At 40.1% G+C, this 12824-nt stretch overlaps 1 protein-coding gene across 9 annotated transcripts in view; it reads right to left on the bottom strand.

Moving 5' to 3' along the window:
* The window catches only part of PLEKHA5 (pleckstrin homology domain containing A5), a 260867-nt gene that overhangs the window by 6581 nt on the left and 241462 nt on the right, over nucleotides 1-12824 (bottom strand). For 6 of the 9 annotated variants that reach the window (XR_002090876.2, XM_059726555.1, XM_014609470.3 and 3 more), the window contains 5 exons: nucleotides 8601-8716; nucleotides 7403-7612; nucleotides 6510-6671; nucleotides 4918-5042; nucleotides 806-933 (listed from right to left, as the gene is read on the bottom strand). Coding sequence is in view for 7 of the 9 variants with exons in the window: in XM_059726555.1 (XP_059582538.1) it covers nucleotides 806-933; nucleotides 4918-5042; nucleotides 6510-6671; nucleotides 7403-7612; nucleotides 8601-8716 (741 nt within the window). In the remaining 2 variants the exon portion in view is untranslated. Of the gene's footprint in view, nucleotides 1-805; nucleotides 934-4561; nucleotides 4738-4917; nucleotides 5043-6509; nucleotides 6672-7402; nucleotides 7613-8600; nucleotides 8717-12824 lie in introns of those variants that run through there. The other 3 variants (XM_059726554.1, XM_059726553.1, XR_002090877.2) reach the window with 2 other exon arrangements.

The raw sequence follows: 12824 nt of genomic DNA, 5'->3' as shown, positions 1-12824 counted from the left end.
ATTCCCTCAACACTCTTTTCTTGCAAGGTGTGTCACTAGAAGTGCTTCAAGCACATCGGGCTCTGGGATGGAGGGGGCACTTTCAAGAGCCACTCTAATTAAAACATCCACAGCATCACGTGTATTCAGCGTCCCATGCTTCAAAATGGCAGCTTTGATAAGCTTTAGTTTAAGTGTCCCTGCACTTCAAAATTGCACATGGAGCAGACATCCAGCACATGTATAGGTGCCCACTGTGCTCTGCTTTTGCCATCCTTCCCTTAGACATGGACACAGGCAGACAGAACAAGTTCTCTCTTCCTGGTTCATAAACTGATGGCTGAATTGGCAACTAAATAGCTATAAAGTATTCATCACTGTAGTATCTTATCTCTAACTGGAACGCACAGGAAGATGAACAGCAACATTAAGAACTGACTGGGACCAGCAGCAAGCAGGCAGGCTGAAAATCCAATAAGAACTGGGGAGGGTCAGTGAAGAATAGTTTGTACCACCTTGGCAGGAATTGTCCCGTTTCCCAGTTATTGGAAACTCTCTCATCCTTGAATGAGCTTGTCCCCCCAAAAAAGTGTCTCGGCCAACAAAAGGTTTTTCTGAGTCATCTACTGGGAAATTAGTCAGACCTATTTTACACCTCAGAGATGCAAAAATATGCATATGGAATCAAGGTTAGCTCAGCTCTCTTTGGACTACCCTAGAATTTCAGAGCAATCAAAATATAACCTCAGAACATGTGCCATGTGTGTAAAATTTAATTTCAATTCATGCTTCCATGCAATCGACTAATCAAATGTATTTTCCATACCTGCCGATGTCTGTACTGATAACTCAAAAGAAGAATTAAACCCTTCTTGTTCTTGAACTCCAGCTGCTTCATTCTTTTCTGGTCTAGTTTCAGGTTTGTGGTTTGCAACTGGGGCCACATTCTGCAAACTAGTTTTAAAAAAAGGCACTACTTTTAGTGCACATTCTAGCTTAATTTCAAGTGTTAACTACATTTACATCTTGTTTGGAATTACACTGCGTATTTTTTTTCAATTAAGAAGCAAAAAGACCATGCTGCGACTTGCAAAGTATTTAAATCAAATACACATTCCCATAACATACACTAATTTTGAAAACCTGAATTCAAAAGAAAAAGTTTCAGTTTTTGTTTCTACCTTATAAAATTAGACTTCAGAGTAAAAACTATAAACTGGTGACTGAACAGGTTTTTTTCGTTTATGTGCTCACGCTGTTAAATTAAAGGCAGTAGGAAAGGTAAAGGGCACAATGTGGTGAGAATGTCCTGATTTTGTGGGGCAGCCCCACTCAGCATTTACAGGAAGGCCCATTTGCCCAACTTCCAGTCCCATCAAATGCATCAAAGCTCCAGCACTCTTCCGATTCTGAAACATTTCAATTCGATGAAGTACCCAAGGAAAGACTGGGGGCAGATGGGTGGGTCAAAAAGTCAAGCCTGCTCTTTAGTTGATGACTTCTATATACAGAGCAGCAGTGAAACATGGAAAGCTTGCTCTCAAAGCATTCAGTCTTGGATAAAGTGTTTCACAGTAGGCTTGTGGTATGCTCTACAGAAGAGAGGAAAGATATTAAAGATTTAACCCCAGAGGACATAATTGAATACCTCCTGCATCTCAAAACAAAATACATATTGTGCTTCTCCATGATGCATATACTGTGCCTGCAACTGAGACAGCAACAGCAATGTTTCAAGTATTAGTGGTGAGGAAAAACACTACCTAGGACAGGGGGAAAAGCTGACCCAAAAGTCAGTTCAGGGGAGTGCCCATTACACCAAGGTATTTTATGGTTCTTTAAGTTTTCCCCCTGAGTAAGATCTAAAAATCAGTGTTGTCCAAGGCCCCTCTTCAGTACCAATCCACAGCAGACAACCTCAATGAATTCCTAGTGTCAACAGGGTGGTTAAAATAACGTTTTTTCCAATAAACATGAATCTGCTAGGAATCTGAAGAGAATTCAGAGGCATTCAGAATATAGCACTATAGCTAAACATAGCACATTTAGTTCCAGAGTTATGTTGCATTTCTTTGAAGGAAGAAGTCTGTGTTCCCCAACAGACACTGGGTTTGTCTAGAAATACAAGTTAAAAAGGGCTAATGAGAAAAACCTGTATTATTATTTATTTATATCCCATCCTACCCAGAACTTCTCCGGGCAACTAACAATAAAAGACATGTTTCTTACTTCATAGATTGCAACAGGCTCTCCAAATATCCCATCCCCACAACTTAAAAACACCAGTTTACCCCACCCACCCATTCCCACCCACTGTCCTGGCCTCACACCCAGGGGAAATAGTTCTACCCTCCCCCTCAATGTTCCCCCCCAAGCCTACACCCCCATCTCCTGCAGAAGGCTGTCCTCAAAAACACATTCATTGCCCCATATTTGTTAGGCCCCTGGCAGACACTACACTTGTGATGCAGTTGACTGAGTCTTAAATAGTAATCTGGCCACATGTTCAGGCAATAAATGGTGTCAAAGGATGGGAAACCAGCCACAAAAATATTATACATTTGTTTTTGTTTAATATGTTTGTGGCTGGTTTCCACCAAACTTTAAAAATGAATGTGTGGCAGGATTAGGACTGCACCTTAGTGTCTTGGGTTGTTCTCCCAGAATTTAGCTCATTATCCCTGAAGGTCTGAGAAATGTGACTTACAAGGAAAAGCTAAAAGAACTGGGATTATTTAGTCTGGCAAAGAGAAGACTGAGAGGGGGTGATAATCTTCAAATACTAATGGAAGAGTAGTTATAAAGAAGATGGTGACAGACTATTCTTTGTGGCCACTACTCCAGGACAAGGGGCAATGGTCTTAAAATTTCAGCAACAGAAATTTAGGTTGGATATTGGGAAGAATTTTCTCACTATGCAGGTGGTTAAACACTGGAAAGAGGTTGTGGAATGCCCATCCTTGGAAGATAATAGGCGCAAGTTAAGGAAAAATTTACCTAGGATGATTTAGGTAGGGATGATCCTGCCTGGAGCAGGGGAACGGACTAGATGACCTTCTGGCTAGGTACAGACATTTAAAAAGACTGAGGCGGAAGCACTCAAACCTATGCATGTTTCTGTAGATGCTTTAAATTTAGGTCAGGAGTGACATAACAGAAGTTCGCTATTTGGAGGGGGGGAGCATGAAACTGCCTGCACTGGCCAAGGCCAGGAGGGTGGGGGTGCTTAAGCACACCTCCCAGGCTGCTGGGGATTGCCAAGCACTGCTGGGTCAGTGACAGGCATCTCCAGCCTGGTCTGTTCCCTGTCACTACATCTGGCTCACGGGAAGCTTGGGGGTCTCTCAGCGGATGTGCAGGAGCCCACCGAGACACCCCCATACCTCCTGAGAGCAGGCGCAGTGATGGGGAGCCACATGGGCTGCAGATGCCTATCATGCTGACTGCTGATGGGGGAGGGAGAAAGGGGGATTGGCCATGACAGCATGATGCCCACACACAGCCCTGTATCCACCACCTGCACAGAAAGGGAGAGCACTTGCTTTATTCTTGTTTCAAAACAGGAGCTGTCTTGGGCAGCAGGGAAACAGGAAGCAGCTGGGTCCACACAGGGTAGAAGGGAAAAATTCCCCAAGCAGTGACTTGCATGAACCTGTCACCCTCAGCTCACACCCCTACAACTCACCCCACTACCCCCCCACACACCCCTACACCCCCACCAGTCCCTTGCACTATGGCATGGAGAAGCAGAGGGGCCAAGCACAGTGAAAAGCCACTCCAGCTGGCCTGGGAAATGGCTACTGTGGGGGGCAATGGGGCACAGCTCCCCAGCACTGCAAGAGTGGGGCAGGTGGAAATGATCACTATGGTGGAGGCAGGAGGGGGGAAATTTAAAACAATTAAAAAGGAGAAGTCCAGCATAGCCTGGCTGCTTGGCAAGGGGATGGCAGTGGTGTCTCCATCTTTCTGCAGCAGGCAGCAGCTTTCACAATGCAAAGAGCTTAGAAAGAAGCAAAGAACCGAGAAAGGAAGCAAAAGAAAAAAAAAGAGAAAAGGAGATGATTTGAAAATATTTTCCTTTCACCCTGGCAAACTCTCCCCATCTATCTCCCTTGCTCTCACACTCCATCTCTCTCATACTGCCCTGCCCCACACTCTCCCTCTCTCCTCGATACCTCTCCTGATGGCAATCAAAGGGGCAGAAAATTAAAACAACAACAACCAACAACTTTTAACCTGGCTCAATCAATTGATCTATAACACAGGGAACCCCCCTTTCCTCCCCTCCTCCCCCGTCATCATGACAGACATCTGCAACCTGTGCAGCTCGTTGTCCCTACACCCGCTCCCTGGAGGCATGGGGGTCTTTTGATGGGGTCCTGCACACCCACCAAGAGGCCCTCTCTTGCCTCCCAAGAGTGGTGGCAGTGATAGGGAGATAGACATGGCCAATCCCCCTTCCATTCCCCCTCCCTCATCAGCAGTAAGCATGACAGACTTTTCTAGCCCACATGGCTCCCTGTCAATGGGGGACTAGCAAGGCCTTCAAAGGCAACTGGGATGCCAGTGGACAGTGACCTACCTTGATTCATGAGCGGACCTGGTACTGGAAGTTCGATTCACTGGTCTAACCTAGATCGATTAAGTCTAATACCACATCGATCCAGGTCTATCTTAGACCGGGATTTGCCATTTTTAAAGCAGTCTATGTGTTCCGAACTTCTGTCCCGTTACGGGTGTAGACTGGTTTCCGACCACCTAAACCAGAAAAAGTGTAACATCTGTACCTGGCCTCTAAGGTCACAGTCCTACTTTTCTATGACTCTAACAAAGATAAAAATTAAATTATGGCTCCTTTAAGCTAGCTGCTTGACCAGATCAACTGATAACTCCAATATCATGGCTGCTTTGAGTTATGTAGCTTTATTTTTTGTTTACCTGGCATCAATCTCATGTGCTTTTTCCAGTTTCTTTTGTTTTTCTGCCTTCCCTCCAGCATTTACTTCGTTTGGCTCAGATTCAATACAGGTGTCTGACAACAGGAGATCATCAGTTTTTGTCAACTTAAAAAAATTGAAATCATAAAACACATTAAGGAAGTCATAAGTACATACTGAATAAGGGGGTAGGAAATTTGAGGAATAAACTGTGTCAACAGGGCCAAATTGTAATCATTTTTGTACTGAAATAACAGTAGAATTACCCCACTTAAGTAATTTGCATTAACACTATAAAAAGACAGTGAAGTAACTTGAAGCATGAGAATTCTGTGGCATATGTAGAGATCTCCGGGGGTTGTAGTATTTGGACTGCAATTTGTGCGCTGTATTCATATCCATGAGAAACAGGGTAGTAATAAAATAACAAATAGTCATGAGGATACATTCAGCAGCAGCTTGAAAGTTTTTATAAGTTTTGATTATATATACCCAATCTCTTGATAAAATACTCTTTCAAAAGGCTCATATAATGAACAAGCTTTCTGGGAAATATTTTCAAAGATGGGCAGTAGCTTTTAATGACACAAACTTGTACCATTACCTTGCAAAAACCTGAGAATAAGAATGAGAGGAGAAAAGTGCAAAGGAGATACGACAGAGGCACAGCATACAAGAACAAGGGGTTTCATAGATTCATAGATGCTAGGGTCGGAAGGGACCTCAATAGATCATCGAGTCCGACCCCCTGCATAGGCAGGAAAGAGTGCTGGGTCTAGATGACCCCAGCTAGATGCCTATCTAACCTCCTCTTGAAGACCCCCCAGGGTAGGGGAGAGCACCACCTCCCTTGGGAGCCCGTTCCAGACCTTGGCCACTCGAACTGTGAAGTTCTTCCTAATGTCTAGTCTAAATCTGCTCTCTGCTAGCTTGTGGCCATTCAGTGAAAGGACTTGATCGAGTCTGCTCTCAGAGCTGCTCTAGTTAAAGTGTCACCCTTGCCACCCACAGACCAGGTGTAAAAGTGCCTTAATGTGCCACCCTGCCCTGTCTTCTGCTTGACTTCAGACTAATGTGGCTAACTACCCCTCTACTTATTTATTAATTAATTGAAAAATTGCTGTGGTGGCTCTGAGGAGAAACATATCAGTCACAAACTTCACCAAGAAACTCAGAAAGCTAAATCTTAACAGTTCTTTTTCTTTTTTTAAAAAGACAGGTGAGGTTATTTACATATGTGGTCCGTAATGGAGGGCATTATGGAAAAAGTGACTTTTGGAGGGGGGATTTCAAAGTTCCAACAAACCTGTCGTTTGCTAGTTGTGACAGTAAGAGGGAAAGACATAATGTGACGTCAAATGGAATTGAAGAAGAGCCGAAGCATGTCTGAGTAAGAGAAGCAACCTTTCAATCATATACCAGTATGATACAATTTGGGTATTTTGTTGAAATATTACAACAAAAACTGGCGCATTTAAATAACATTTTCTATAATCCTGCTCCATTTAATCATTCCCAGCAAATTTTATTTCTGAAGTCTCTATATACTGCTTTCTCCACCCCAGGATACTTGTATTAAATACAGTTTAGTACCTTTTTGATAAAATCCACATTATGCTGTTGTTGTTCATTATTGTCTTTTAGTTGTGCTATTTCTCCTAGAGGAGTTTCATGATTTTGTTCCAGATTATTCTCTCTGATGGCACACTCTAATTCCTTAATGTTACTAGACAGTAAATCATCCTTTCTTCGATTCTGTAAGATAAGACGATACTCAGAGGTACTGAATGGCATTACTGCATACTACCTTGCTGTTCTTATTCAAGACATACAATATCTTGTCCACAAGAAAACAACTATACATGCTCAAACTAAGAGCTGACCATCCCATTTCTTCACATTTTTGTGGCAGGTTGTTACTATAATGAAAGATATTGCTACTGTACATACAACTACAGTTAAAATTTCTTTTGAAACCTAAACTTCGGGCTTCCTGACTTTTGTGCAGCAAAACCACCAACTGTAATACTTCAGTGGCAGTTTGTTGCTTATAGTAGATAGCCATACATTTTATAACTACATCATACATTGAGAGGGAAGGGAGCCTACAGTTATCCTTAAGTTTACGCTACCCAATATTTTCCACTATAAAAGATTCCTGCACATTGTTTTTAAAGGTCTAACATTTCTATGGTTTACTGAAGGCCTTTTATATTGGCATTGTCGGGTAAAAGAAATGTCTGTTCTTTATTCCATGAAATTCAGTTGACACTTAGCTGAGTTATAAACTGGGAAAAACTTCCTTTTTTCTCTCTTTCAATTTGTGCCCCTGGAAAATTCTGGCATCCTGCTATACATGAAAAATTAAATTAATAAATCCCACAGCCATGCCATCACTACACACCATTTGACTTAAGCAATCGGTTAAGCAATCTTAAACAGTCATTTGACCATATTTACAGCATGCTAAGGGACTTTTGGCATACCTGTGTCAATTTAAATGGATTATCCCTGAAAAAAGATGGGCTTTGGCCAGGAGACTGATCTGATATGCCAATAATATTTATTCCTTTTTTCTTCTCTCTGAGACAAGCTTGTTGGTGCCGCTTTATTCTTTCCATCTGCTCCTCCACAGTCATTCGAGGCCGAGTGCTTTCCGCCAGACATAACTGCTCCACTGCACTTCTTGGTCTTTCCTTAAAAAGGGAAGAATTTTTAACACTTTCAAAATGAAGCAATGTTCTGAACTACCTGTTCAATCCGTTTAGCTTGACAGGGAGGAAAATACTGGGTACTTAACAAATGCTTCAATCTAGTAGACAAGGTTATAATAAAAACGAACTGCTAGAAGTTGAAATCAGACAAACTCAGTGTAGAAAGAAAGGTAAAAATATTAAAAGAGAAAATGATGAGGGTGATTAACTATTGGAACAATTACTAAGGGGAGTGGTGGATTCTACACTGCTTGATGTCTTCAAATCAATACTGGATGCCTTTACAGGAGGTATGCTCTGTCAAATAAAAGGTAATGGACTCAAATACAGTTGCTAGATGAAGTTTAATTGCTTGTCAAACACAGGAGATTAGATTAGATGATTTAAAAATTCCTTCTGGCACTATGCTTTATGAATGAGTACAGCTGGACACATCTTGCTTTTAGGCCAAGACTTAAACCAAGTTTAACACCATTTCTGAGTTTTTATACTATATGTAATCTAGAAAAGGTTTGTGAAGGGAATGAAGTAAAACTGTATATATTTGTAAAATAAATGTTGATCAACTAAAACAGGGCTTTACCTTAACAAGGCTAATAGTTCTATTGACTTGTAGTCCCAAAGCAAGAAAAGCACTTATTCAGCATCTTGTCTAGCTGTAATACTTGTGACTATTAGAAAATCTTACATGCTCAGTTGCTTTTCTCACAAACCTGTAACTTTTTGCCAATTCAAATGTAATGAAGTCTAACAGTGTTTTGGTCAAAGTAACTTTTAAAATAATGCTATTCCTTCCTTAGATATTGTGCCTGCTAAAGAGCTACATTTCATTTAATTGAGGATAACACAATGTTTTATTTAAACTAGATCAAATAAAACAAGATACAGCTTTCAAGGAAAGAACAGGTCCATGAACTGAACTTAGAAAAACTGCTATACATCTTAAAGTTTTCAAACTGACTTTAAATACCGTTCTTAAATCTATCTTCTTGTTTTTCCTTAAAGTGACATAAGAGGCTATCGTTGAAGATTCTGGAGTGGGCGATTTGGTTCGGGGAGGCACAACTCCAACAGGAAAATGTGAACCTATAAAACAAAAACAGCAACTTAACTATTATATGTAACAGCACACACAAAGCCATATGGCTTTTCTTAGATAGTATAGGTTGTCAGGATGTGAAACCATTCATTAACAGGTGGTCAATGTTTCACTTACCATAAACTCTGATGCTTAACTACTATAACTGCAATTATCTTTTTCTGTTTAAAGAAACCCCTGTCAAACTGAAACCTGGTCCTTACTTAACCAAATGAGTTAAAAGAAACTAACTTAAATGTGTTACTTTTTACCTTAATGATGAATAAAGCTGAATTATTTTTATTGAAAAAGATTGTAACCCCTTATTTTTGCTTAACCTCAAACATCTACCACATCTAGAAAGTTAAATATGGTCTTCCTTGGTTTTCTTGGAAGCATTCATATAGGTCTTGGAGAACAGTTCACTGTCTTTAGTGAAGGCTGCTACCTCTCCAGTTAAGCTTCATTTCCCCCAAATATTAAATCTTCAGTTAAATAATGGCATTAAATAGGTGTTAAAACAGTCTCTCTAGGACCTGAATTTGCACGCCCAAGGAAAGCTGAGCCTCTACCCAACTCAAGAAAATGGAACAAATCTTTCAATCTTTTCTTTAGATAATAAAGTTGTAATAAATGTAGAGCACAAACTTATTTTTCTTCTCCATAGTCCTTTACCATATAAAAGCTTTCCTGTGTCATTTCCAGGGCTGGAGGTTTTACATTATCTTTCTGTCTTTAGAACTTTCCTCTTCCTTGTTGATGTACAAGAGACAAACAAGAAGAAAATAGCTGACAGAGAGGAAACATTCAAAATGACTAGTTAAGTTTATCTGGGGCAATAAGAAATCTCAACTCAAAATTTCCATCCTGAAAAGACCTTAGCAAAAAGGGGACCAAATGTTAAATATTATTATCAAGCCAGGCAAATTAGAAAGCTGGTGTATCAGATAACATCAATTCACAGTAAGTACTGGGTAAAGATAGAATAAACTCTTCCCAACAGTCAGACTCGATGTTACCAGGGCTAAAGAAATCTTGCAGGCCACCCCATTATGACAGCAGTAGTGGAAACATAGGATAATACATAAAAGAAATTAAGCTCATACTAGTCATCTTTACCATCTATAGGTAGGCTGACCATAAGGAAATCCAGGACATCTGGGACACTGTTGTGTTCCCCCTTCCCCTGTACTCTCACAAGTCAGCAGGGGTGGGGTGGGCTGCTTGGTAGCCAGCAGTGCCTGCCTGCCCACCTGCAAGATGCTCCACGCTGCTCCGACTCCTGGCCAGACTGCGCCCTGTGCCCCTCCTGTATTTTCTATTATAATTCTCAACAACCGGTTGGGTCCGGCTTCTGAAGTCCAGGACTGTTCTGGCTAAATTGGGATGTATGGTCACCCCATCTATAAGTAATAATGTTGAATTTAATCCTAATAAATTATTATGGAGTTTTAGTATGTGGGAATATATCCGTATACTGCAATTTGGACAATTATTCAAAACAGTATATATTTAAACATTTTGAAGAAATACAACATAAAACAAGAGACATTAAAATCCCATTTTTCCAATACCAATTGAGACAATTTTCAACACATCCCCAAAGAAAGGTAGAAGACATTAGAAGAAAGCTGACACTTTGTGAAAATACTGGTCACACCTTGAAACACACATCTATTGTATGTGTTACATAAAGCAATTTTAAATAGCCATAAAGAGGAAAAAATCATTCATGAGAAAATGGGCTATAGGCATAGGGATCAGATTTTAGGGATCATATCGAACAATAGTCCTCACACATTCATATTTATGACAATAAAGAAGAAAACTATTTTAAAATTCTTTCACACCACTTAAGAGTTGTAGAATACTGATCACTTATTTTATTGTAGCTACAAGAATTACAACTACAAAAGCCTGAAAGAGAAGCAACTCTCCTAAATCACTGATAATTTAAAAAAGTTTGGGAAGTTTTAGCACTGGAAAAGTTGCCCTATCAAGTCAACATTCCATGGAGGAGAAAGAAAAGAAAAGAGGCTTACTTAGAAATCTAGTGGAAATTTCTGGGATTTGATGAACAATAATCTTATACCCACCCTAAATAAAAAAAATGGAGAAACTTTTTGAATATTGCAGGAAAATACAAGTTTTATAAGCCAACAAATTTGGAATGAATTTGATATCTAAAGCAGAGATGGGTAGAAGATAGTGAGCCCTGTATCATGCAGAGATCTGGGGGAAATGAGGGCAGGTTACAGACATGAAGAAACACAATTTTAACAATGACCATGAAAAGTAAAGGAACTGTTGAAGACTGAAAAAGAAGAAAATAACACAAAGCTCTCCTCTGTGAATTAAAGGAAGCATTCTGACAGAAGGTAATATCGGTCTTTATGTACAGATTACAGAATTGGATCTTTACATGTTATGTTTGTTACTTGATCAATTGGACTCATTAAGAAAGTTAAAAAATGACTGATAGTCTAAAGTGTGCAAAGTAAATTGAATAGAGAGGTGGTTAGCCATGTTACTTTGAAGTGAAGCAGAAGATAGGGCAGTAGGCAGCTGCCTACAAAAGTCCACTGGTGTCCCTTCTGCCTCTACTGAAACTATTGGGGATACAAAGGGACAGAAAAAAAAAGGCTTATTGAAACCACACAGATATCAAATCAATACATAGATAACTATACACTGTGCTGGATGTAGAGCATAATGAAGAACTGACTGGTTATTCCTTTTCTAGTATTGTGGGGATTTCTCCGCTTTTCTTTTTTTTTTTGAAGTCAGAACAAACAACAACAAAAAACAAATAAAACATAAATAAAAAATCAAAGTATTTACCAGTATGGACAGAACTAGCAAAACACAGTTAGAAACCACTACTATAAAATTACCACCATCAGCTGATATGGAAGAAGTCTCCCTCCATTTGCCTGCATGGAGGGTCATAGTAACTTTTCAAAACATCTGTTTCAGATAAGAGACTTTAGCGTCACCTATTATTCTGGGAGACAGACAATCGTATTACTTCTCCATGGATGGATCAAGATAAATATCACAGAAGGCTAAAGAAAGAATCACCATGAGATTGCTTTATTTAGTCCTTTTTGATTTCACAGTGATCATGGATGGTGCTCTTTAAATATCTGAAACTCAAGTAGTTCTCTGACTGTTATGGCCACATCATATATCATTTAAGGGGTACTTAGTCACCTACATGTGATCCTATTCCAGCCAACTCAAGTCCCTGAAAAACGGTTTGTGTCTATTTAACCTTAAAACTAAGTCACAAAAAGCACCAGGAACACGCAAGACTCATTCATTTTATACTATTAATAGTTTTTTAGATTCAAGCAGGGTGGGATAGGAATAATTCTCTGGTTGCTCCTGATGCTGCTGCCAAAATATAAGCCTCACCCGCCCGCCTCCACTGTGCATGCTCCAAACCCAAGACTGAGGCATGAGACACACTCCAGAGATATTCCAAAACACTACTCTCAAGATCTTTGTTTCTGGTGCACTTCAAAAGAAGTGGTGGAGGCATTATTATCGCCTCATTTCTGGGTTAGGAGTGTATAGGTGGGGATTTATTTCCAGCACTATCTTAAGGTCAAATTCAGCCAAGAAGCAAAACACCAGGATGTCCTGAAATGTCAACAGAACAAGACAAAAAAGGAGCAACCTGCTGGCAGAGGCCACTACAGGCTTTTATGCACCGTGCTCAGATATTCCCCAGTTTGGATTTCTGGAGGTATTCAGCACATACTTCTAATATTGAGAAGATCTTGACAACTGCATTTTCAGAAGTCGCGATTCAACAAGCTGTTTTATACATTGTTACCAAGGATATTAGATTCTTTAAGTGAGACCGTAACCAGTGAAGGATTAGACTGAGCAATGAATAGCTTCCATGGGGGTTGGATGAAGAAGAGAATCAGAAGCATTCAGCCACTGCAAGGATCTTTATTGGGAGTATACCCAACAAGACAGAAGGCAATTCAACAATTACTAGATTAAAAAAAGAAAAATACATTGTTTCCTTGTCTCATGAGTCTGAACATTCTGTGGTGCTGCCATTTTAGACATTCCAGTGACAAAGCTGAGAGTTGGATTCAA

The sequence above is a fragment of the Alligator mississippiensis genome, chromosome 4 (assembly GCF_030867095.1).
Source record: "Alligator mississippiensis isolate rAllMis1 chromosome 4, rAllMis1, whole genome shotgun sequence".
Taxonomy (NCBI): Eukaryota; Metazoa; Chordata; order Crocodylia; family Alligatoridae; genus Alligator; species Alligator mississippiensis.
Note: the sequence above shows the minus strand (reverse complement) of the source record. Positions and strands in the feature narration are given on the sequence as shown.